Below are 27065 nucleotides of genomic sequence, written 5' to 3' on the forward strand. Positions count from 1 at the left end.
GAAAAGGAAATGATTACATATTTTTTAATTTAGTAAAACTTTTAAAAATATATTTTGTAAAATCTAACTGAAATAGTTTGTTACCTTAAGCGAATTGAACCTTTGATCATATGATTGATTTTGCTATGTGCAGCAATGACATAGCATTTACTGATGTATGTAAAATGCTATGGAGTTAATAGCGGTATATAAATGAAAAAATATTATTATTATATTATACCAAAAAAGTTACATTTTATTAGGCAATCCAGCCACAAGTCGTCTTATTAATGTAAATTTATAATGGATGTCATGATGTTCTGCTAAACATTTTAGGCAGCTGTAAAAATGCATTGTACAGTCATGATTTCATCAAATTGACATTCGTAAATAATAGTTTACTAGCAGCAGGTAGGGTTCATCTCCACCTGCAGCTCTTAAAAGGGAACCTGTCTTGTCCTTTTTTTTGTGTGTTAAACCACCCCCAATTTTATATACATCATGCACTCTGCATCACTAAGGCCCCTTTCACATCAGCGTTTTTTTATCATTTGTGGCGATTGCGGTGAAAAAAACGCACTTGCCACATTTGCCACGTATTGGCCAACCTGCGGCGCAATTGCGGCAAGCCCCATGCAATGTATAGGGCACTTGCGGTTCACTAGCGGCAGATGCGGCAAGTGCGGTTTCGGCAGTTGCGGCAGATGCCGCAGCGAAAAAAACGCTGCTGACCGCGGTTTTCGCGCCCGCAAATGCCGAAACCGCACTTGCCGCATCTACCGCAAGTGAACCGCAAGTGCCCTATACATTGCATGGAACTTGCCACAATTGTGCCGCAGGTCGGCCGTTACGCGGCAAATGTGGCAATTGCATTTTTTTCACCACAATCGCCGCAATTTAATAAAAACGCTGATGTGAAAGGGGCCTAGCATAGCTAAAAAATATTTTTATAATAAACAAGCACTTTATATGCTTGTAAGTATGTATTACTTACCTGCACAAATACCAATTGGGATGGATATGTTAGATAGAAGCAGTCATGTAAATCCACTTTCAGCATGCAGTTTTTAAAAGGCTGTACCCCCCCCCACTGTTGTAAAGTCTTAATATCACTGAAGCACCTTTAGAAATTAAGAAATAAAGTTCCATGACCTGTCTGTTTCATGTCACTGCCAGATTATTGTACTTCCTTCAAAAGTGCAGGTGATGTGAAGGAGGTGTAGGCTTACCTCCTCCCGTTAATGTCACATGGACGAGACATGCCACAGGTCCTTGTAGAGTATCTGTTAATTTCAGAACGTGCTTCAATATGAGACGAGTAACTGACTCGTCTAAACTAAACTAAACTAAAATCCAGCTTCTAATTTTGTTTAGTCTGCAGTAGGGGGTGTCAAGGGGTTCGTGGAGGATTTGTGGGTTGCGTTGGCTTGCCGGGTGTGATCGCTCGGTGGAGGTGGACATCCTGGCGTTGGTGTCCCACCGACGTGGTGCCAGCGGGGGCGCGGGCGTTGTCCTGCTGTTGGTACAGCGCAAAGTGCTGGTGCCACCCCCAGGTGACATAATTCCGGTGTGGCGCTGCACCTTATGGGATTTGAGAGAGGAGACAGAAGTCCCAACTGCCGAATATGTATGTAGATAAGATGTTGAGCCAGAGTTACATTAATATCTTGTTGTAGATAAAGTATCAGGTCCGGCGTCAGCACCCGGCATACCCGGGCAAATGCCGGGGCCCTGAGTAGCTAGGGGGGCACACTGGCTAGCAGGGACAGCTTTTATATTAAATTCATGAATGATGGTCTGTGTTAAAGGGGCCCACGAAGACAGTTTTGCCCGGCGACCACAAAAAACCTGGCGCCAACACTGTAAAGTATGATACCTTCATGTATTTAGTAACCCAAATTCACAATCCCCCCACCAAAAAAAAAAAAAAAAAAAATTGGATTCTCTATGTAGGGAAGACAAAAAAATTATTGTAGTAAACAAAATGTATTTCCTTTACAGTCCTACATATTGATTTTTAAGAAATGTTAATGAGCCTTTTTTTTATGTTTTTGCTTATTCCAATATCTTAGCTGTGAAAACTTCACTGATCTTCAAACCTCAATTAATACATGTATGTTGGGATATCAAAATGACTGCAGCAGAAACCGGTACGTTTTCCATGATAGTAAAATAGCATGCTTCATACTAAATAAAAATTGTACATACAGTAGAAATATTACTTAATAAACTATATAAACAATGAATAATATACCCCTTAAGGAATCTGTTGTGTTAGGCCTCATTCACATGCTGTGTATTTAGCGCGTATTTTTACGCGCATATTTTCCCCAAAAATAATGAGCGTCTGTGTTTTACAGTAAAGTCAATGGACATTCCCTTTTGCCATTCACATGTCGCATATTTTTACGCAGCATAAAAAAGCGCACGTAAAAAGAATAAACATGTCAATTCTTTGCAGTTTTTTGCGCGTGTTTTTTCCATAGGCCCCATTATAGCCTATGAAGAAACGCGTGTAAAAAAACGCAGCTGAAGTTGTTCTCACGTTTTTTTACGTGCCTAAAAAGACGCGTGTAAAAATACAATGCATAAAAATCGGCGTGACAAATATGCAGCATGTGAACATAGCCATAAAGGGATCCTGACAACGGAAATTGAGCCCCCAGCCCCATAATACCTGTCCCTGCAGCATGAGAACCCCTTTGCAGCCATCCCTTTTGCGTCATACCGGTAATTCCGCCCCTTTGATGACGCGCACAGGCTCTGGGATCTGCAGCAACCGATCTGGGCAATCATAATTACAAAGAAGGTTACGGGGAGCAGCACACAGGCACGCCTTTTGTGGCTTCTCAAATAATGAGAAGCCACAGTATACAATGTAATAAACCAACTTTTACAAACATTGAAATAGCATTTTTCTAACAGAAAGGGATGCCTGCTAAGCTGTTAGCATGCTGCAGGGACAGGTATTATGGGGCTGGGGGCTCAATTTCCGGGGTCAGGATCCCTTTAAAATTGATGACTCATACATTTCTTTTTTCTTGATGTTTAGTCATATCTGCTTGATAATATTTGCCTTCTTTCACGTTAGATTTTGACAATGTTCACCCTATCAGATAAGTAGATAGATGAAAGGAGATGGTCCCTTTTATAAAATGTGATTGCCAACAGTGCAGTGTATGTGACATCTGCAGTATAGACAATCAGTAATCAGTTGACGGCTCAGCCCTTGAGCTTGGAACAGTAAGTAATAGGGCTGGTTCACACTACCATGTTTAGCAGGGTTTATTGGCCTCCGCTTAAAATTTAGAATCTTTAACACAAGTGCATAAACGCTAAAGAGCTCTTTAGCGCTTATGCTCTTCTGGAAAAGTCTAAGTTTTAAGCGGAGGCCAATAAAGCCTGCTAAACATGGCAGTGTGAACCAGCCCATAGTCTGTTTTTTCATAACCTAAGTACTGCACATTGCTTTTAAACTTATTTTGCAGGTTTGTACTATTGTAGTTAAATGTTAATTGTGCTGCAATTAGCTTCAATTTCTTACACTTTGTTGTGTATAATATATATATATATATATATATATATATATATATATATAGTGAAGTAGCGATGTTGGTTGCACGGCAGAAGGCAGGGACCCAGGCACAGAAGTTCACAGCACTCACAGACCTCACAGTTCTGGAGCGCAGCCGTTACAGTCTCCACACCACCCAGTGTATTTCCTGACCTCTTGTCAGGCTCTTCCCTCGCTGCTCCACAGTACAAGACACCACGGCAAGGCTGTGTTATTGGCACACTACTCCCTCTCCCTTCAGGGTCTAAACTCAGGCTTGCAGCTTATGGATTTCTCACACACTCTGTGACCAGGAGTTACTCTCACTCCAACTACAGTAGGAACACCACCCAGTGTTCCTGCTTCCTTTTAATCCTGGGCGGGCCTGAAGTGAAAACAACCACAAACCCCAGGGTGAAGTGCAACCTATAGATATGGGGAGCACAACCTGGGAGGCACATACCGGCCATCACGAATCCACCCGGTCCGTGCCTCACTATATATATATATATATCTACATAATTGTCTTGTGGTGCCCGCACTTCCGACCCCGTATCCCAGAATGCACCGCGGGGGCGGGAGTGCGCCTGCCGCCATATTGGATATGGGCGACGCCAGCAGCCACGGCCCGGCCCACAGACAGGTGTGCACCCTCCCGCAGCATCCTGCTGTTGCGACTCCACCCGCCCCTCCCGCAACATCCCGCAGCATACACAGCCCCAGACATGGAGCCAGTCCGGGGCAGAGACCGGTGTGCGGCCTCCTGAACGAGGCCGGGACCTCCATGCAGCAGGGGACAGACTCAGGGGCCACACCGACTCCTCCTTCCCCCCCGGCGCTCCAGGCCCAGGTACCCTTCCCTCCCCTCCCCCCAGCAGCAGCTCTCATTAACACTTCCCTCCCCTACCCCTTGCAGCAGCTCTCATTAACCCTTCCCTCTCCTCCCTTAGGCGCAGGTCTCATTAACCCTTCCCTATCCTACCCCCAGGCGCAGGTCTCATTAACCCTTCCCTACCTTACCCCCCAGGCGAAGGTCTCATTAACCCTTCCCTCCGCTACCCCCAGGCTCAGGTGTCATTAACCCTTCCCTCCCCTAGCCACAGGCATCATTAACCCTTACCTCCCCTACCCCCAGCCACAGGTTTCATTAACGCTTCCCTCTCCTCCCCCAGGCGCCGGTCTCATTAACCCTTCCCTACCCCACCCCAGGCGCATGTGTCATTGACCCTTCCCTCCCCCAGTCCCAAGTGTCATTACCCCTTCTCTCTCTTCCCCCAGGCGCAGGTATCATTAAACCTTCCCTCCCCTCGCACCAGCCTCAGGTGTCATTAACCCTTCCCTCTCCTTTCCCAGCTGGAGGTGTCATTAACCCTTCACTCTCCTCCACCGAGCCTCCATCCTGCGCTGACCACCGAGCCTCCATCCTGCGCTGACCACATCATTCCCAATTACATAGTTTCTGGGGCAAGGGAGAGTTGTGTGCTCCCACTTCACGCTGGCTCTTGGGAGTTGTAGTTCTCGAGGCAGCGTCACTGCCTCTTGTGGCCTGCCATTGGACTACATCTCCCTGCATGCCGTGCGGCTGCTGATTTGCATACATTTCGATGAAAGACGGAAGTGGTCCTTACTCAATTATTTTATATATATATATATATATATATATATACAAAAAAAGATGAAAACAGCACAAGCTCACCGACGGGTGCCAGGCCTCCCAGGCAGGACAGTCCACTCATCCACCCAAATATCATAGAAATTGAAAAAGGAAGGCAGCACTCCAATATTTGCAAAGGTGAAAAAGCTGTGACGTTTATTTCAGACCCACATCTTCATACGACGTTTCGGCTCACACAGCCTTTCTCAAGCAGTGGGAGGTTACAATTCATGTGCTTATATACATGTGATTCACAATTATTTGCATGCCATATGGCTGTATGGTATGCAAATAATTGTGAATCACATGTATATAAGCACATGAATTGTAACCTCCCACTGCTTGAGAAAGGCTCAGTGTGAGCCGAAACGTCGTATGAAGATGTGGGTCTGAAATAAACGTCACAGCTTTTTCACCTTTGCAAATATTGGAGTGCTGCCTTCCTTTTTCAATAATATATATATATATATATATATATATATATATATATAAGTTTTTACGCACGGTAAACTTGTATAGATGGTCAAAAAATTTACCAGACAAATGTTGAAAGAGCAGCCATCCTGTGCCGATAATTTGATAAATAGGGCTGTGTCTTCATCTCATTTTATTAACTGAACCACTTTTTTGGCTTCTTTAAATTAACCAGGATAAAGTAGTGTGGTTGGTAGGGAATTAAAGGGAAGCTGTCAGCTCGTTCTAACACCCTCTGCTATCATTACCTGTCCCTGCACCTTGTTAGCTGATCCCTAACCAACCCTGTGTGACCTAAAAGGTGCCCTATAACGATTGCTAAAAATGAGTCATGACTTACATGGAGTCTCTCCGTCAGGAGACTGTCTAGGCAGGCTCTGGGCACCATTTTCTCCTCCTGGCTTGTCCTTGTGCTTTGACACGTCTTTTTGGAATCCTCCACCCTCTCTGCTGCTGTAATAGCTGGCCGGCACGTCATATCCATACCCGATGCATTATGGGCCTACTCACGTGCCACTGGGGCAGGTGAAGTGGCAGCCTTGATGGTATTGATCACCACAGGTGTAGTGGGTCCCAAGTAATAGATAAGGAAGTCTTTGGGAGATGATAGGGATAGTAGTGCTGGTGGCAGCAGGGAAAGAGCAAGCATTAACTGGAGGACAACAGTGGTGCAGTTTCTGTACCTTTTAATTAAAACAACTTGGTGCAGTCAGGGCCACTGATGACCAGTTGCAGGATCAGTTTGATTCCTTTCCGCCGGGTCTGTTGAGGACTGCCTGCTGTGCTTCTCAAATTGGGGTCCCAGTGCTTGGATGATATATTTCAGCCCTCTCTCCCTGTCTTCCTGCCTTGCTCTGAACCATATGGCAGGCAGGCCGAGCCCCTCGTGAACACTGCCGTTTAGCTGGCAGCTCTGAACTGTCTACTTGCTTCTGTGCCACCGTGTCGGTCTGTAGTGCGGCTGAGAGACGTGCAGCCTCATGTCTTCCATAAGTGAACAGTGGGACTTACAGATCCCACCTGGTCCAGGACTATGGCGTACTTCTTTAGTGTGCCCTGTAGTGAGCCTCTCATCAGCTCCACTCTCCATGTCCTTCCTCATCATCTGCTCTTCAATAACTCCTATGCTCTGACTACTTGTTCACCCCTCCCCTCACTTTTCTAATACTAACCCCTCCTCCTTGCCATAACAAGGTCAGCTCCCCTCAACTTCGGTTCAGGCTTCCCCTTTTTGGTCTGGAGTCAGGAAAGGTGTATATGTGTGTTGGGGATACCTTGTGTGGGCTCTCCTTCTGCTACCAGGCATGACATTAGCCACTTTAGAGGAGGCAACGTTGCTGTGTCACCTGGAGCATTGGGGCAACACACATGCTTTCATAATTTCCTTCTCATTGCATAGATAATTTATTACCTACATAGGAGATGTTTGAAATCTCTGTACAATGAAAACTAAATCCAGAAAATATGCACTGTTTTTGGGCCTTAAGGACTAGAGTTGGGGACCTCTGTAGGATATAGTGTTTCCTGTGTCATGCCTTTTCTCTTTCTTCCCCCATGTATATGTCCATGGAAAAAGGATCACTTCATGTTATTCACACATGTGTAATGAAGTGCTGACATAGAAAAAGCAGTCCTGTTTTTAAAAAAAAAAAAAGAAAGAAAATGTGACCTGTACAGAGTATGTTTGTACCGTAAGTGAAGATTGCATAATTTATTAATTGACATTGGTTTAAATTAAATTTATATTTGAAATTATGCTCTAATATTCAAAATAATCATTGGTTAACAGGCATGCAAAAAAAATAACTTCTGGAAGCAATTGAAATAACAATGTTAATGTTTTTTCATCAGAAGCGATAAACAGGCCTGTAAAGGAAAACGAATATGCTTAGGAAAAGAATTCAAACATGGATATCCTGGTGGTCTTCTTGTAACCATTCTCATTAACCCAAATAGCAATCTGAAGCATCCTCCAAGTCCAGTAACACTTCCTTCAACCATTACATTTTTACAAATGAGGTAATTATCATCAAGATTACAAATTCATGACAACCCCAATAACTGTTAAGATGAAAGCAAAATTGTAGATTCATTAAGCTGCCGTCGTCACACACAAGGATATCGTTAACGATATCCTTATGTGTGATAGAACTTTAGTAAGATAAAGATTTCATCATGTCTAGTTGGATACAAAAAGATTACTTTCATATCACAGAAACAGATTAGAGTGTTTAAGAAATTGTAAAGGTTATACCTTAACTGCCATTTTCAACATGTAGAAGGCATCATACGCAAGCTATCAATCTGTTTAAACTAAATGCAGTATACTGCTCACTATAGATAACATGATATGTCCATTTGTGTACATTTCGAGATACATTCAATGAGTTACGTTGACACAAAATTACGATGCTTTTTGCACAAAAAATCTAGTAATATATCATTACTCATGAAGGCATCATATACGGTAGCACCACAGACTGATATATTCAGATGTCATACATACATCTATTTTAATCTACTAAATATTCTCCAGTTGCAGTCTGTCTGACCCCGAAATCGCGCGCCAAACAGAGGGCGCTCATTGTTGGCCGCTGCAGGCGGCCACCAATGGGCAAGGATTATGCAAAACAGCCGCGCATTGCGGCTGTGATGCATACAACGACGCTCAATTTCTCCACCAGCACAGAGCAGACAGAGCGGCGTGTAACAGGGAGATGGAAGCAGCGTCACACTGCTTCCATCTCGCGGGCGCGATGTAGGCCACGCCTACTCGCTGACCCGCTTGCCGCAATCCAGCGATTCTCGTGCCCGAGCACGCCACCTGTCGCCCCATGGCGGGGCGATATGGTGGCGTGGAACAGGGCACTTAAATGCATGTGAATAAGTTTTTCCGGCACTTTAACATTCTTTGAGTATCTCATTCTTTTTGTATGTTTTTATTTTTTTAAGGTACAGCCCTGTAGCCGTCACCTACAACGCAGGAAATCATTTTGTGTGTTTCCACTGCATTGATGATAATCAGGAATGGAAGTATTACGATGGAATGGCTGAACTATTAAGCCCAGGGGATGGTGTAAAACCTGTGACTCCAGAATTGGTGAAAAATATTTTGAAACCTGGTGTTAAACCTGGACACATTATGTTTGGGAGGCAAAATTAATAAATTATAAGTTAAAGCTAGCACTTTATAAAATAATATTATAAATATTAATAGAAATAAATTTAAGTAAAGTTAAGATGGTAAAAACGCTCTGTCCAGAAAAATTGGATATAATACAAGGACAATGTAGAAATAAACAAAGAGCTCAGCCTTCATACAATAAAGTGTCAGTGTGGTTATTTCATGTTGTATGCATATGGATATTGAAATTTTATTTTCAGCAGGCACAATGTCTGAGGACGTCTCACACTAATGGTGCCGTCACACAGAAGGATTTATTTAATGATATCATTGCAACATCACGAATTTCTCATCGTTAAAAAGATATCATTTGTGCATTGTAGCGTGTATACAAACGATATTTGATGAAATAATCGTTGCATCGTTCATACAACATTTGAGATCCTGACCTCAAATCTATCGTTCATAGTGCAATTAACGTTCCTACAACCTGCAACATCGTTCAGTGTGACGACGAGATGAACGATATCATTAAATAATCTCCTATTCCTGCCGCTTTGAAAACTTGTTCTGAAAATGTTTGCGAGGACGCTGGCGCAGTGCCAAATTTAACTTCGTTAACGCCATCCCTGTGTGTGACGACGCACAAATGATGAAGGATTATCATTCAAATAATTTCAGTCACTTGACGTTTCATCCTATATCGTTAGTGATATCCTTGTGTGTGACGGTACCATAAGTGATGACAACCATCTATTTCTAGGAAAATGCTTAATAGTCTAAATCACAGTCTCCGTACAAGGATTAGCAGTGCCCCCAGAAGAAGAGAAGAGATATTACACTTGTGTGTTGCATACATAAGTCAAGATTAATAGTAATCAGGGAACAACGCGTTTCTGCTCTAAACTTATAGAATTAGCCTTCGTCACGTAATTCTGAATATCGCGGTAGATTGTGAAAAAGCTCCGCATTATATAGGTCGACCTATTCAAATTACCTCAGGAGGAGGTACATCTAATTAGACAGCTCCCCTGAAGTATTCAAATGGAGGAAGTCAAAGTAGTCAGCACTAGCAAGTTATTGCATATATTTAAAATCATTTAAAAATGATTTTAAACAAAATGGTGCAAGCCCGCTTCAATGGCCAGAGGCGCAACATGAAGACAGTACTGCTTATAAACAGCCTGTCACACCACCGCCTCACTTCACATGGAATAAAATTTGATGTATGTCTAACCCCAGTGGAGTATGTCTCAGCGGTTTGCGGCAACCAATCAGAGAAGCACCGCGCGCCTTGGCACCAGATTTAAAAGACGCTGACCGCCGCTTCTGTGATTTGTGGCAGCTAGCCGTGGTGACCAATCAGAGAGGCGGCGCGCGCCTTGGTGCTAGATTTAAAGTAAGCTGAGCTTCACTCCTCTGATTGGTCGCCGCTAACCCTGGCGACCAAAGAAGCGGTGCTCAGCGTATTTTAAATCTGGTGCCAAGTCGCACGGCACTTCTCTGATTGGTTGCTACAATTAGCGGCGACCAATCAGAGAAACGGCATGCGGCTTTGGCACGTGAATATAAATCTGGCATCGACACTTCTCTGATTGGTCGTGCACTGGCCGGCGCTCGACAAATCAATCAGAGGAGCAGAGCCGATCAGATTTAAATTTCGGTGGCAATGGTGCGCGGCGACATTCATTGGCTGAGCCGGATTCAAATCCCATGTGGCGGCGCTCATTGGCTGAACAGGCAGCCGACTCAGCCAATGAGTAATGTCGCGCGCCTCTGGCGTGTGAATTTAAATCAGACCAGTGCCGCTTCTCTCATTGGTCGAGCACCGGGAGGCGCTCAACCAATCAGAGAGGTGGCTCCAGTCAGAATTAAATTTATGCGCCAAAGCCGAGTGCCTTCAAACCACGCGCTAAGAGTGCAGAATGTTTGGTGCGGTCGACGGTGATCAATCAGCGCTCTTGGCGCATGGTTTGAATGCCGCGCACTACTTCACGGATTGGTTGCCGGAAACCTGGACCAATCGGATTGGCAACCTGTGTTTACAACACAGCGGCAAATCCGCTCCCTCCCCACAGGTCACATGTGACCAAGGGGAGGGGGAGCGCTGTCTCTGTCCAGAGGCTGCCTGCTCGCTGCGATCCGGCGGCGTGTGACGCACATCGCCCATTCGCGGGGCGATGATAGCAGCGTATCACAGGGCACGTAGACTTACAGGGGTGTTGCGCCGAAATTTTGGCCGCGGCGTTCATGGGATGCCTATTCGCTGCCGAATCACGGCGTGTGACAGCCGTTGCCACCCAGTGGCGATCGCGGGATCGCCGGACGACCCATAGTGGGGAATGCTCCGGATTCCCCGCAATTTGGCGTCGTTTTTGCTGGGCGGCTTTGCCATGTGACGGCGCGGGCGATGTGATGGGCGGGGCTGCGGGGGCTGATTGGCCGCCACCGCTGCCCCCGCTCCCGGATTGGCTGCTGTGTTGTAAACACAGGGCGCCAATCTGATTGGTCCAGGTCACCGAGACCTGGCCAAATGTATTTTGCCCCTGTGTTTACAACACAGCGGCTAATCCACTCCCTCCCCTCAGGTCACATGTGTGGCATTCTGGGATATCAACATAAGGCCCCGACGTCTGTGACACATTATTTGTAATGAAATAGTAGACTAGATGGTGGCCCGATTTTAAAGCATCGTGTAGTCTAGAATATGTAGGCAATTACTGTATATAGTAGGATACAGCTACAGCAAGGTAGAAAGAAGCGGCACTCACCAGGCAAGATTCATGTCTTTATTCGATATCCAATATCATCATCACATGGAGCGATATATTCAGGGGAGGGGGAGTGCTGGGACGGCCGACGATGGCCCGCCATTTTGCAGCAACTGCTGCTTCTTCAGGTCCTTGATTATGGCGTCTGGCGCCATGTCTCAGTCTTAAAAAGACCAGACATGCGCGCCATTACCGCAAGGAGCGGGGCAGGATGGAGCGGGGCAGGATGGAGCGGGGCAGGATGGAGCGGGGCAGGATGGAGCGGGGCAGGATGGAGCGGGGCAGGATGGAGCGGGGCAGGAAGGAGCGGGGCAGGAAGGAGCGGGGCAGAGTAGAGAGGGGCATATTACAGCGGGGCAGGATGGAGCAGAGACATTATGGAGTAGGGGCATAATGGAGTCGGGCCTGGCCGGCTCATCCCTCACCCCGCTCTGCTCTTACCTGGTGCCTACCTTTACTGTGGTGTCACATGGCACCATATCGCGCCGCGATTTGCTGCTGCGGCGATCGCAGCCAGATCGCGGCGTGTGACGGTGGCGGACGCCTGGCCTCCATTGCCCGATTGCTGGATGCCGCATCTCGGGTGCATGCACCCGATTTGACGTGATGCGGTGTCCAGCGATCAGCCCCGTCACGCCTTGTGACAGGGCTGGCGGTGTAGCGGCGCCGCAGTGACGTCAGGGCCGCCCTATGTACCTAGCGTCATGCTAGGCACACAGGGTGTCACAAAAGGAAGACACCTTCGTGTCCTATTGGACGTCGCTGCCGCGCCCCTGCTCCAGGATTGGCCCCTGTGTATGTACACACAGTGCGCTAATCCTATTGGGCCAGGTCTCCGTGACATGGCCAAACGGATTAGCACCCTGTGTTGACATACACAGGGGCCAATCCGCGCTCTCCCCTAGGTCACATGCTGACCTAGGGGAGGGGGAGCTCGCTCCATCCTGTCATCACAGCCGCTCTGACAGAGCGGCGTGTGACAGGGAGATGGGAGCAGCGTCACACTGCTCCCATCTCGTGGGCCCGATGAAGGTCACGCCTACCCGCGGTACCGCTCGCCAAGATCCAGCGGCGCGTGACGCCGCTGTGATCGCAGCGATTCTCGTGACCGAGCACGCCGCCTATCACCCCATCGTGGGGCGATATGGTGGCGTGGAACAGAGCACTCGGTCATGGCGGCTGCTGAAGCCTCTCAGTAGCACTCTGTAGAGGGGCCATGTAACAGGGCGGGCTGTGTTACTTATTCAAATCTGTAAAAATGTGCGATTTGCCCACTTTGATGCGAGTTCTGATGCCCAGAACCCATTTGTGCCAGGCTCGAGTGACATGGATTTCATGTGGGGCATCAATAGGTATGTAAATCAGGTGTTAGATCAGTGGCACAAAGGCATTTAACCATTCAAAAATAGCTGTTACTTATTCAAATCTATGAAAATGGGTGATTTGAGTACTTTGATGCCAGTTTTCATGCCCAAACCCCATTTGTGCCAGGCTGGATTGACAGGAACTTGATGTGTGGCATCACAAGGTATGCAAGTCAGGTGTCAGATCAGTGGCACAAAGCCATTTAACACCTTTAATACCATACCTCAGTGCCCACTTTGATGCCCATTTTTGTGCCAGCCTTCTAAATTTTGTATCTGTTTTTAAGTGTATTCACAAAAGGACACATGACCGCATATTATTATATACTCAGAATGGTTTATTTTTATACAAAAACCTGAAAAAAACCAGAAAATAAAAAATAGCCGAATAAGAAAATGCTGAATAAGAAACCAACTTCAGCATCATCATTCAAACTGTATGTTTTTGTTGCGTTTTGCCTGAAAAATGAATGCTGTTCGTGTGCAAAACTGTAAGCATTTGTGTGGTCAAAACCACAAGTGGTTTTTCCATGGTATTTTTTTCAATCTGCATATTTGTTGCAAAAAATCAGTTTTGTTTTACCCCTTCACCCCCGGAGCTGTTTTCGTTTTTCGCTGCCCGCCTTCCCAGAACCATAACTTTTATTTTTCCATCAATATGGCCATGTGAGGTCTTATTTTTTGCGGGACGAGATGTACTTTTGAACGATACCATTGGTTTTACTATGCCGTGTAACAGAAAACGGGAAAAAAATTCCAAGTGTGATGAAATTGCAAAAAAAGTGCAATCTCATACTCCAATTTTCGTGATCTGGGGTCAGGTGAGGGCTTTTTTTGCATGCCAAGCTGGCTTTTTTAATGATACCATTTTGGTGTAGATACGTTCTTTTGATCGCCCGTTATTGCATTTTAAAGCAATGTCGCGGCGACAAAAAAAAACGTAATTTTGGCGTTTTGATTTTTTTTCTCGCTACTCCATTTAGCGGTCAGGTTAATCCTTTGTTTTTATTGATAGATCGGGCGATTCTGAACGCGGCTATACCAAATATGTGTAGGTTTGATTTTTTTTTGTAATTGTTTTATTTTGATTGGGGCGAAAGGGGGGCGATTTAAACTTTTATATATTTTTTTTTATATATTTGTAACACTTTTTTAATTTTGGCATGCTTCTGTAGCCTCCATAGGAGGCTAGAAGCATGCACAACTCGATCGGCTCTGCTACATAGAGGTGAAGTACAGATCACCTCTATGTAGCAGAAATCCAGGTGTACTTTGAGCGCCAACCACAGGGTGGCGCTCAAAGCAATCGGCCATCAACAACCATAGAGGTCTCAAGGAGACCTCTGGTTGTTATGGCAATGCACCGCTGACCCCCGATCATGTGACGGGGGTCAGCGGTGCGAGCACTTCCGGCCGGGAGCGCTAGTTAAATGCCGCTGTCAGCGCTTGACGGCGGCATTTAACTAGTTAATGGGCGTGGGCAGATCACGATTCCACTCTCGCTCATTGCGCGCACATGTCAGCTGTACAAAACAGCTGACATGTCGCGGCTTTAAGGTGGGCTTACCGCTGGAGCCCACCTTTAAAGCAGGGGATCTGCCAGCTGACGTACTATTCCATCAGCTGGCAGAAAGGGGTTAACTTCTATGGGCATGCATGTTGTATAAGGTATGTGTTATTAGCGTCATTTTGCTACAATTTGTGAATTATGCTATAAAAACGCTCAGACATGCGCTATACCATATGTGCAACTGCTTGTTCAACAACAGTGTACGTTTGTCTGTTTTTTACCAAAAATGAGGGCAGGTCTTGTGCAAAACTGTATAAGCATCTGTGTGGTCAAAACTGCAAGTGTTTTTGCCACATAATTTTGTCAATCTGCATAACTGTTGCGCTAAACCATATGTGCACTCGCTTGTTCTAGAACCGCATATGTTTTTATCCATTTTTTTAGCAGGACAATTGAACATTAAACATTAAACTCACAGCCAATTGTCATCTTGGAAACATAACACAAAATATCCAATTGTCTGGCTTAAACCAAAAACAAATGCTGGGTGGACATTAATGGGTGGGATGGGATTAATGGTATGTTAATGGGTGGACAGGCTAAATTCTCAGGGATATTGTTTCTGCTCTTCTATATATATTTTTTTCTTTTGTTACAGCCAGTTCAGGATGCCGAAGACATGTCCATTATGTCACAAAACTTATCAACTGGCACAGCATCTTACACGACAATGCCTTAGATATGGTACAAAAGAGGAGAGGAATGCAGCATTGGAAGAGTCCAAGACGACATTGATAAAAATTGCTTATGAAAAGATTTTAGAAATCAAAACAAAGGATGATTTTATCGCTTTCCTCGAGGACAGAGAGTTTACCATTCCCGATAAACCACCTATGGCCAGGTATGCCCCTTTAACATCTTATGCTTTGAATACTGACACTCATGCTTGTGTGGGCTTTATAGTTTAGAACTATGCAAAATAATCACATGGATTTTTCATTTACAGGATGTTTCAAGATGAGGGGGCATCTACTTCTTCCAGTGCTTTACCAGTGGAGGAAGAGCTGCCAGTTGTGGAGGAAGAGCTGCCAGTTGTGGAGGAAGAGCTGCCAGTTGTGGAGGAAGAGCTGCCAGTTGTGGAGGAAGAGCTGCCAGTTGTGGAGGAAGAGCTGCCAGTTGTGGAGGAAGAGCTGCCAGTTGTGGAGGAGGATCCACCTATCATGGAAGAAGAGCTTCACAGCATGGAGGATCATGATGGCAACAGGTCAGTGTAAATTCATGCAATGAATTTAATTCAACCCCTTGCTCGAATATTGCATAGACCTCAGCACAACCTGGCTTTTAGGCCACCTTTTAAATAACGTGAACACCGCTGGCCTACTCAAGTTTCAACTTGTATTTCTTTCTAAGAATTTTTTTTTTTATAACTTACACTACTGATGAAGATGAGGAGCCATCTACATCCACTGCCATATCGGCACACTCAGCGATGCCAAATCTGCAGCTGCAAGGTGCACAAATTCAAGAAGACTCTACAACTTCAGAGTCCAGTGATGACCACTCTGAAGCAAATGAAGATGATTCTAACTCTGAAAGTGGTGAAGAGGACAATGACGAAGCCGATCAACAACCAGAGAAAGTAGGGAGAATCCCAGCGAAACAGATGAAGATGACGGGCTGAGGTCAGTTTTTTTATGTCTCTCACTCACACCACCCCTGACAACAGTGAATGAGACCCCTAGCTGTCGAGGGCCCTGACATTTGCCCAGTTTCTGCCGCCGGCCCTTGGTGTGGGCCCAGTAAATATGGTGACACAGGGCCCCCATGACTCACAAGCCCCATAGCGTCCACATGATCTGCTGCTATTGGTGGTACGCCACTATTTATAATGTAAATACATATATATTTTTTTTCTCAAAGTTACAATTTGTCTCTAGTCTGATCTGTTCTTTCCCCAAAAATTTGTAGAATTCAAAGCCAGAAATGGACCGTTGACAACAGGATCAAGATGAAGGAAGCAGGTTTTTATGATCGCCATCCTTTGTCTGATCCAATAATAAAAGGATTTTCTGATTACTTGAAGAACCATTGCAGGCTGGAGAGATATAAACAAAATGTGGAAGATGTTGCGAGGTTTTTATATTTTATGAACAAGCGCTGTGTGACCCTCAATTTTGCAAAAAGAATAGAAAAAGCCCGTCTGTTTTTCAAAAAGCTGCAAGACATTGGCCTGTGCAACCAAATGGTGACAAACTACCTAAAACATGTCCGGAGATTTGTACATTATCTACTCTTTGCGACAAGTTTAATTCAGCAAAATAAAAGACTACACGCAAATGAAATATTTCAAGAATGTGACTGCGGACATCCAGAAGACATTTTCCAAGGGGGTTGCAAAAGAGGTTGTCAGCAAAAGGTATGTCATCTAATATTTATCCTTACAGAGGTATGCACAAATATGTATTTTTTTTTGTAATGTATCTCTCGGTCCCTCCAGGTTTTTCCACGCATGCTTTAATAGGCTTTACTTAACAATCACATTTACTAATCTTTCTCTTAGGTACCTGGAGTTGCAAAAATCTGACAAAACACCACAGCAATGCCGGGAGATTCTGAACGTCGCAAAGCCAGTTTTCTTGAAAGCCATCAAGAAGGTCAAAAGAGGATCCCAGAATACAGATTATCAGTTAGAGATACTTTATTATCTTGAGGCCTTACTCGTACTAAAACACTTGCAGAGACCAGGAGTTGTCAGAAATATGACCGTAAGTAACAACCTACTCATTATTGGTTTTTAAAACATGTCTATTTAACTTTCCCATATCTTGACTCACAGGTGTCTGAGTGGACAGAGAGGATGCGTCACAGCTATCAAAATGAACAGCGGATAATTGTTGGAGTTAAATCCCATAAGACTGCTGCCCAACAAGTGGCCTGTTTTGTGATTGCTGAAGAAGAAGAAATGGTAAGATTTTCCTGTTGCTACGACAGCACCCACATTAGAGGGATCTGTTTGTTGTCATGACTTCAGCCCGTAGGATTAGCAATATTCAGTCCCTTTCAGTGGAGCCTCCTTTATTCAAGTTTTACAGGACAGGTTGGTGTTAAAGTCTTCTCCAGGTGTGTGGGGAGTCTTTATTTCCCTGCAGTATCCTGGATGCTACATTGCAGCATCTGTGTGAAGGATAGTGCATTTTCTTAACAATACTACATATTGCAGGAGCCTCCAAAATGCATTATCAATAGTAATTGATATTCTGTCCCTTATCACAGATGTTCTGCACTCTTAATGAATGGTGGGCATAGTTTATATTATGACATATTGTTGGTGTGAGGTGACTTATATATTTAGATTGTGTAGTCCCTCACATGCTCTGAAATTTAACTGAGGCGGAGGAGAGATACCACCTTTTTAGTCTGTAGGTTCCCTGCCAGGTCAGGCAGGTCCCTTTCTCATGAGGTTGCTATGATTGACTCCAGCAAGTAATTGTTATTTTTAAATTTTCTTGCATTAAGATTGAAGAGCACAACTCAAACTTTATCAAGTGATGTACTTTTTTCTTTGTTTAGTGGTTTGATGCCTACTTTACAAAAGTGAGACCGGTTCTGGCCACACAAGACAGTCCAGATACATTCTTTCTATCGACTTCAGGAAGACAGATTTATAATGTATCCAATGACATTGGCCGCTACCAGAAAAAGTAAGTCTTAGATTTTTTTTACTTTTTAACATTTTAAATCTTGTGCCATGTATTTATGATCAAATTTATTCCTATCTAGGCATAAAATTAAAAACATCTCCAGTCAGGTGGCCAGAAAAACCTGTCAGACATGGACCGTGTCTAACTTAACAGAAAAAGAGATATCTTTTTTCTAAATACCTCAGTCATTCAAACATGACAGCAGAGAGGAATTAGAGAGAGAACTCTAGGGGACCTCTGTGAAGCACACACACTGGTCTCAGCAGCAGGGAGAGCACCAGAAAATGAACCCCTACCCAGCAGCTCAAGGTAATTTATTGCAAAACAGTTTTGATCTCCTGTTTCAACAAACTATTGACAAATTTTAATATTCTGTTTTCTATCTCCCCTAAAGAGAAGCAGAAGGGAGCAACAGAGAAGAGGAGCAAATGGTCCAGGAAGACGGCAATGCACAGGGTGAAAGATGGCCCCAGTGACTCAAGTTCAAATATTAGGACTCAAAGGACTCAAAAGTGAGTATATCGTTTAAATCAACACTAAAATTACAAGTTATATAGAAGGGCTCTACAGAATAAGGGTAGCTGTACATGGCCAAACTGAGTTATTGCTCAAATGAGCACATTTGGTTGACTGTCAGGCCGTGTAAACATCACAGGGCACTCAGTGGCTGTCACTCAAGAGTTGCCAGTCACTGAGTATTTTGAGGAAGAGAGGAGGTTGTGAGATGGGAAACAGATAGGTGACGATAAGTTCTAATGTATGTCTGTCTGTTTGGGTGGCTCTGGAGGACCACTGAATGAGTCCAAAAGACTAAATAAACAGGAGTTTGGAAACTGCCTATGTTCGGGTGTCAGTAGGTTCCCGTAACTCCAGTTCAGTAAGTCTGATTCAATAGTCACAAAGTAGTCCTTGTAGCCCTAAAATTCATCAACATACCCTATGAATTTGGGGTTGATGACTTTTTACCCTGAAGAGCAACAGCTCAAACTGTTCAGTCTAATAAACTTATACCACTCAAAGTGCCCAGAAAATGTATTGTTATTTTTATCAGGCGGAGAGCACCAATCGAACCTAGGGCCAGAACAGAGTCCATGATGACAGGGATGCAGTTAAGGAAAAGGAAACGCCCCTGGTAATTGGTGAATATGCTCATTGACATTATCCTTGAACAATAAACAATTGTTTTAATATATGTATTCTTCTTTCGTTTAAAGATATTAAGAAGACGGCAGTGATCAGCTCTCAAGAAAATGTTCCCCACCTATAATTGAGGCATTCCGACGACTTAAGTCCTGGTCTTGTTAACGGTTTTGAATTCATGTTTTATTTGTTTTTTTCCCTCTATTCTAGGTGTTGTTCAATTCCAGGTGAACGGGGCCCTCGAAGAAATGGGAGAAGATTTTTTGTTTGTTTGTTATAAACATATTGTTTGTATTAGTGGTAATATCGTTTTATTTTAGTAATAAAGATAAAGTGGAGGTCAACGGCTATGATGAGACTAATCTGACAAACAGATTAAATGGCATAACCATTTACTACCGTCAGGTTTCTGAGCTGTTTATTCGAATGCTTTGTCAGTATCACTAGAATAAAATCATAATTTAAAGGGCAGATAGCCAGCAAAGTTTTTCTGCCAGTCAGAGCACTGTAGTCCCTGGAAATCGGGCCTAGGTATGCAGAAAATATTACCACCCCTAACGGTAAGTAGGACCCCCAGGTGTCCAGGGTCCTGACATGTAGCACTGTCTGTAGAAATGACCTCTTGTCCAGTCAGTGCACCAATCTCTTGTGCTCTCTCTCTCCCCAGTGCACCTCTTTCTGTCCCTCTTGCTCTGTCCCCAGTGCATCACCCTCTGGCATGCTCTCACTCTTATACCTTTCCATGACTCCCTAAGCCTCTCTCATGCACACCTTTGTTTGTCAAAGGTCAGAAGCACGTCTTGCTATTGAGGCAAATCAGGAAAGCCCTGGAAGCTCGAGCTGCAGCAGACAACATGAAACTGTAAGTAACCACAAAGCTACACAGTGTTTAACACTTCAGTATATTTTAAAGGATTCTGTTGCTGCAGGATGCTTAATGACAATTAAAGTGAATGGTCAGGAAACAAAGTTAAGCAACAGGATCATTGAAAAATACGCAAGTGTTTACATAGAATGATTTGTCAGGCTAACAACCACACAGCCTGTCACAGGCTCCCGCAGCCCCATGGAGGGCCACACAGTCTCCTTAAGCCCCCTCCGCAGGCAGCCTCTTTCAGCCCCTTGCATAGCCACACTGCCTCTTAAAGCCACGGCCTTGTACAGACTCGTGGAGAGCCACACATGTTCTCTCAGGCCCCACTGGCTCAACAGCACAAATTGAGACAAGTAATAGGACTGAAATGTCATATAGAACAGTTCAGCTGTAAATGCATCTTAGAAAGTATACTACACTGTTTAATATATTTTTCTCTCTCCTCAGGTCGAATGCTGGCAAGAAATATGTCACCTCTGCCAAGCTCCTTTATAACAGTTTTCTTCCTTTGCATGTTATTTTTGGCCTACGCCTAATTTCTTACAATAAATAAAATGTTATAAATGTTTGACATGTTTTTTGCCTCTTTAGTGTAGCAGTTGGGTGTAATGTTAATTGAATATAGTTGGGCATATTCAGCATGAGAATATATCTTTTTCCACTGATAATGCATCTTGGAGGCTGCTGTAGCATGCATCATTGTTAGGAAAATGCACTGGACACATGCAATTTAGCGTCTAGGTTTCTGCGAGGAAAAAAGGGAAATACTCCCCACACACCTGCAGTAGTGACACCTGTCTTTTTGTCTTCACCAACAGTGATGCATGTGTGGGTGTCCCCAGTGTTCCCCACCCACAAATATGCATCACTGCATGTGAGTGGGCAAGCAAACCATGGGACATTCTTGCACGTTTTCAATGTGGGTGTAAACACCCATTGTATATGGGTGGGCAATGACACCCCAGGAATACCCACACATGTGCCCTTGCCCACTAATAGTGATGAGTGAGCATGCTTGGCACTGCTCAACAATCAATTGAATAACACCATTATTTAAGCAACATGCTCGGCTCACCATTGCTGGAAGTGATGTCCCCAGTATTCTCTGTCTACTGTGGATAAGTAAACGTTGGAACACCCCAATCACCACTGGTAGGGGACAGCTTGGCAATTCCCCCACAAATGGCACTGCATTCCTAGGCTGTGTCCACCAAAAGTAATGACTTGGGGTATCCCAAGATTTACTCGCCCACTGGAAATTAGTAATGCATGCTGGTGGAGAAAACTGGGAACACCCTGCATGTCATCATTGTGGGCAGGAACAGGCCAGGAAAACCAAAACACACATTGCTATCGTGATGGTTCTGGAAAAGTTCCCAGGCTTCCCCTGCAGTAACGTGTGCATAGTGGATTTGAGTATCACAGCTTAGATGCAACAATAATACAAATTCAGATGTAATGAAGAATTCTGGTGGTATATTCGCATTTCACGGTCTCCGACCCCTTCATCAGGAAAACGCCACAAAGACAAGGGGCCTTTAGGAGGCCGTGTGGCCTGCCACAGGCTCAGTAACACAAATTGAGAGACGTCACGGGACGGAAATATGCAATAATGAACTGCTATAATTGTTGCCGATCAGCAACAGAAGATGTGAGTCCTCTCTCGCTTTCTGTGCCTCTGCGAGCCCCTCTCTGCCTATATGTGCTATTCAATGACTCTTTTTGACTATCTCTACCTCTATCCTTCTCTGTACCTCTCTGTGCCTTCATGTGCCACTATGTGCCTCTTTCTGTTCCACACTGTGCCTCTCTTTTGCTCACTGTGCCTCGGCAACACAAATTGAGAGACTGGTAAAGTGATTCAAATATGTCACATTGAACAACCCAGCTTGTTGCTATTCAGCAACAGAAGATGTGAGTCTTTTTTCTATCGCATTCTGTGCCTCTCTGTGCCTTTGTGTGCCCGTACCAGCCTATATGTGCTTTTTAATGACTGTGCCTTTCTCTGCCTCTCTATCATTCTCTGCCTTCATGTGCCTCTCTGCGCCTCACTGTGCCTCATTGCGCCGCTCTGTGCCTCTTTCTGTGCCTCTCTCTCGCTCACTGTCTCGGCAATGCAAATTGAGAGACTGGTGAAGTGATTCAAATATGTCACATTGAACAGCCCAGCTTGTTGCTATTCAGCAACAGAAGATGTTGAGGATAACCCTAAGGACATTTTTTCTATTCAGTGGGACCTTAACCAGGAATTATGCCTGACAGTTTCCTATTATACTACCATTTGGATTCTTCTGGAGGACTGCCACTATGGGATATGTTCGCAGAAAAAAAATGTATTTATCTTTTATAAAGTATTACAGTATTTAGTAGTGACCAATTTGGTCATTTAATGAGGATGTTGGTATTAGTCTAATTATATCTTTCAAAAAAAAAAAATATATATACATACACATACATACATACATATACATATATACACACACACACACACACACACACACACACACACACACACACACACACACACACAGTGCCTACAAGTAGTATTCAACCCCCTGCAGATTTAGCAGGTTTACACATTTGGAATTAACTTGGCATTGTGACATTTGGACTGTAGATCAGCCTGGAAGTGTGAAATGCAATGCAGCAAAAAAACGTTATTTCTTTGTTTATTTTTTTAAAATTGGGAAAAGTTTTTTCAGAGGGTCATTTATTATTCAACCCCTCAACCCACCAGAATTCTGTTTGGTTCCCCTAAAGTATTAAGAAGTAGTTCAGGCACAAAGAACAATGAGCTTCACATGTTTGGATTAAATATCTTTTTCCAGCCTTTTCTGACTATTTAAGACCCTCCCCAAACTTGTGAACAGCACTCATACATGGTCAACATGGGAAAGACAAAGGAGCATTCCAAGGCCATCAGAGACAAGATCGTGGAGGGTCACAAGGCTGGCAAGGGGTACAAAACCCTTTCCAAGGAGTTGGGCCTACCTGTCTCCACTGTTGGGAGCATCATCCGGAAGTGGAAGGCTTATGGAACTACTGTTAGCCTTCCACGGCCTGAACAGCCTTTGAAAGTTTCCTCCCGTGCCGAGGCCAGGCTTGTCCGAAGAGTCAAGGCTAACCCAAGGACAACAAGGAAGGAGCTCCGGGAAGATCTCATGGCAGTGGGGACATTGGTTTCAGTCAATACCATAAGTAACGTACTCCACCGCAATGGTCTCCGTTCCAGACGAGCCCGTAAGGTACCTTTACTTTCAAAGCGTCATGTCAAGGCTCGTCTACAGTTTGCTCATGATCACTTGGAGGACTCGGAGACTGACTGGTTCAAGGTTCTCTGGTCTGATGAGACCACGATCGAGATCTTTGGTGCCAACCACACACGTGACGTTTGGAGACTGGATGGCACTGCATACGACCCCAAGAATACCATCCCTACAGTCAAGCATGGTGGTGGCAGCATCATGCTGTGGGGCTGTTTCTCAGCCAAGGGGCCTGGCCATCTGGTCCGCATCCATGGGAAGATGGCTAGCACGGCCTACCTGGAGATTTTGGCCAAGAACCTCCGCTCCTCCATCAAGGATCTTAAGATGGGTCGTCATTTTATCTTCCAACAAGACAACGACCCAAAGCACACAGCCAAGAAAACCAAGGCCTGGTTCAAGAGGCAAAAAAAATCAAGGTGTTGCAGTGGCCTAGTCAGTCTCCTGACCTTAACCCAATTGAAAACTTGTGGAAGGAGCTCAAGATTAAAGTCCACATGAGACACCCAAAGAACCTAGATACCTTGGAGAAGATCTGCATGGAGGAGTGGGCCAAGATAACTCCAGAGACCTGTGCCGGCCTGATCAGGTCTTATAAAAGATGATTATTAGCTGTAATTGCAAACAAAGGTTATTCCACAAAATATTAAACCTAGGGGTTGAAGAATAATTGACCCACACTTATGTTTAAAATTTAACTGAGCAACAAAAAATACCCGCGCGTTTCGCGGGTAAAAGGACCCGCTTTATCAAGGGGATTGATAAAGCGGGTCCTTTTACCCGCGAAACGCCCGTCAGGGTACCGGTACCCGGTCCAGGACTCCCACACCTTGGTCTCTGGTGAGCATTCCACCCCCAGGAATACGTAATTTGATACCACCGATAATACTGTAGCTTGGGGTTCATGGCTATGTCGCCTATATACAATGCTGATGCTGCACTTTGCACTTTTTTCTATTGCATACTATTTGCACTCAGCAATTAATGACTGTATGGGGAGTCACTGTGGCGCTCTGATGTTTTTCCTGCATAGTGTGTTTTTTGTGACTTATGAGTGCAATATATATATTAACTGTATCAATAAAATTTCTACTTTTAATACATCCGATTGCTCATGTTTTCTCCTATATAATAAGTTCTAATTTTTGAGCGGACTCTTGTTCTTTTTGCTGTTTTTCTGACATGCATTTAATGCCATTGGGGTTTTTGTGTCTATGTACAAAATAATGTTTGCTGTTTGTCATACTAACTTTAGGACTGAGGAAGAGGGTCCATCCACATCAATGTTGATTAACAACTGGTGAGTCCTGTTGCTCAAAGTCGAGGGATTTGAAAAGGCGATTATGGGTAGTCCAGCTCTCATGGTTCCCAAGATGATGGATCTTAATGAAGACCAGAGTGATTTAGAGGATGGAGACTATGACCAGGATGAAGAGTCATCTGGTGAGGAATAAACCATCCTCTCTGATGAGCAGGAAATGGATATCTGCTCTGATGATGAACTGAACAGGTCAGGAATATTCAGTCTGTTTCATTTCACAGAATATGAGAAAAAAAAAAACCCAAGTCTTAACGGTTTTCATCCAACATTAGAGTTCTAAAGAGAAGACAAACTAAAAAAGAAAAAAAGCTGGTTTGTATAAACGTTTTAAAGATGGTAATCTGAAAAACCTTTAAGAATTGGATTATTTAAATAAAAACATGTCAGTAAGGAAGGTCAAGCTTGAGTTTGCAGACCTCTCAAGATTCCTGTACTACATGAATGACTGTGCGAGTTTGGATTTTGTGAAGAACATTGCAAAGGCACAGTCTTTGTCAACCTGCAGGAAATTGGACTCCAGCCAGACAGCATGCAATTATTTAAAAGACGTTAAGATTTGTGCGTTATCAGCTACGAGGAACCAATTTGACCCATGAAAACCCGCAGCTGTATAAATCATTTAAAATCTTTGAAGGCGTGACCAAGGATATCCAGACTATGCTGGCAAGAGGTGTCTCACAGGAGGTGTCATCACAGGCAAGTTATGGGCTTACATGAATCTGTGCAAATTTTGTTAGTCTTGTCCCCAGGGTTTTCACATGGCCTTATTTAACCATCATATGCTTTAACCATCTTAGATTTGACACATTATCACCACATTTGCCACCAGCACACTATTTGAAGATTCTGGATGTGGCCAAGCCATCCTTTTTGAAACCACTCATATACAATGTGGTAGCAACAAAAAGGAATATTAGCTAAATGTCCTGGATTACCTGCAGACCCTACTGGGGTTAAAGCATGGACAACGGCCAGACATTGTAAGAAATCTCACAGTAAGTAGCCATCTCCTCTGCCTTATAATAATTTTGTTTATATAGCTCCAACATATTTCACAGCACTTTACAATTCAGAGAGAACATAGTAACAAAAAAATTCATATACCATGAGGAGTGAGGGCTCTGCTCACAAGCTTACATTATCTTAAAGGTTATCTGTCACAAACTTTAGAATCTGTCATTACACAGGTTTCAGAGTGGGTCGTGTGGAGGCCTCACACACGAGGGGCAGGACTTCATAGTTCGGAGGGTCAAGGTACACAAAACCTCTGCACAACAAGTGGCCTGCTTTGCGCTTACTCCAATTGAAGAAGTAGTAAGATTCCTCAAAGTATACTTTCCTCAGAGACAGACTCTGGGATTTTCCATCTTACCATGTTTGTATTTGTTTTTACAGCGATTCAACGTGCATTTACAGGAAGTGCGACCCAATCTGGTCAAGCCACACACCCCAAATACTTTCTTCCTATCCACCACAAGGAACACCATCTATAATATCTCCAATCACATTATGCGTTACCATGAGAAGATTTAGAAAGTAAAATATTTCTGAAAGTCTGTGAAGAGCTATACATTTGTTTGGTTCTCTACATTCCATTCTAGGTTTGAGCTTACCCTCGTCACCGGCCAAATGATTAGGAAGGAAATTGAATCCTAGACCATCTCAAGACTGAAAGACTCAGAAAAACATTTGTTTGCCGGGTATCTAGGACACTAATGAAACAGCAGAAAGAAATTACCATGAAAATACCTTGCAAAACATTTGCTATGGTCACTCACTGGTCCTACGATCATGGGAAGAAATAATGCAGGAAGCAAGAGCCAGCACATCAAGGTATTGTCAAGTTACAAAGCAGGTTTGAGTTTGTATTTGACAATCCATAATTGATTTGTTTTCGGACACCTCTTGAGAGCTGCAGAAGAGAGAACTAGAGAACCTTTGATTAGACAGTATTTAATTAAAGGTGTACCAAGTTGCCAAGCTAATGGGTGCACTCATTTAAAGATCTAATAGTAATGTTATTTCAGGGTAGGCTCCACTTGGCCCCCCATTGACTGCTTTCATGCCCAGTTGCCGGAAAAGGAGCTCCTCAAGGTAATTATGGAACATTCTTATACACATTGCATGTCTGTCCTTAAAAAGGTGAAAGAATCCTGTGTAATGTTGTTGCCAGGGGAGAGCGTAAGGAGTCCTTTGAAATAAATATCGGTAGGCTGGGGGGTTGTCTTTAGATTCTTATGTTTTTTCGAGACAGTAGTTGCTAACTTCCTATCTATAGCCCATTCTTTAAAGTAAAATTCCACCTTCTCTCCAATAGTGGTTCTTATTATGGATTCC

The 27065-nt window shown here is 44.0% G+C and overlaps 1 protein-coding gene and 1 long non-coding RNA gene across 2 annotated transcripts; both read left to right on the top strand.

The window, feature by feature from the left end:
* Positions 1–1718: 1718 nt before the first annotated feature.
* On the top strand, positions 1719–16110 carry LOC143804055 (uncharacterized). The gene is made up of 6 exons (XM_077281793.1): positions 1719–2129; positions 7512–7679; positions 8613–8804; positions 15088–15330; positions 15436–15693; positions 15840–16110. Exons 1-6 carry the CDS (start codon positions 2095–2097, stop codon positions 16108–16110), a joined length of 1167 nt encoding a protein of 388 aa, XP_077137908.1. The 5' UTR covers positions 1719–2094.
* Positions 16111–18598: 2488 nt separating this feature from the next.
* LOC143810198 (uncharacterized) lies at positions 18599–19533 on the top strand. Its single transcript, XR_013222701.1, has 3 exons — positions 18599–18642; positions 19182–19262; positions 19345–19533. It is a non-coding gene; the product is annotated as an uncharacterized LOC143810198 (long non-coding RNA).
* The last annotated feature ends 7532 nt before the right edge of the window (positions 19534–27065 follow it).

The sequence above is a fragment of the Ranitomeya variabilis genome, chromosome 2 (assembly GCF_051348905.1).
Source record: "Ranitomeya variabilis isolate aRanVar5 chromosome 2, aRanVar5.hap1, whole genome shotgun sequence".
Lineage (NCBI taxonomy): Eukaryota > Metazoa > Chordata > Amphibia > Anura > Dendrobatidae > Ranitomeya > Ranitomeya variabilis.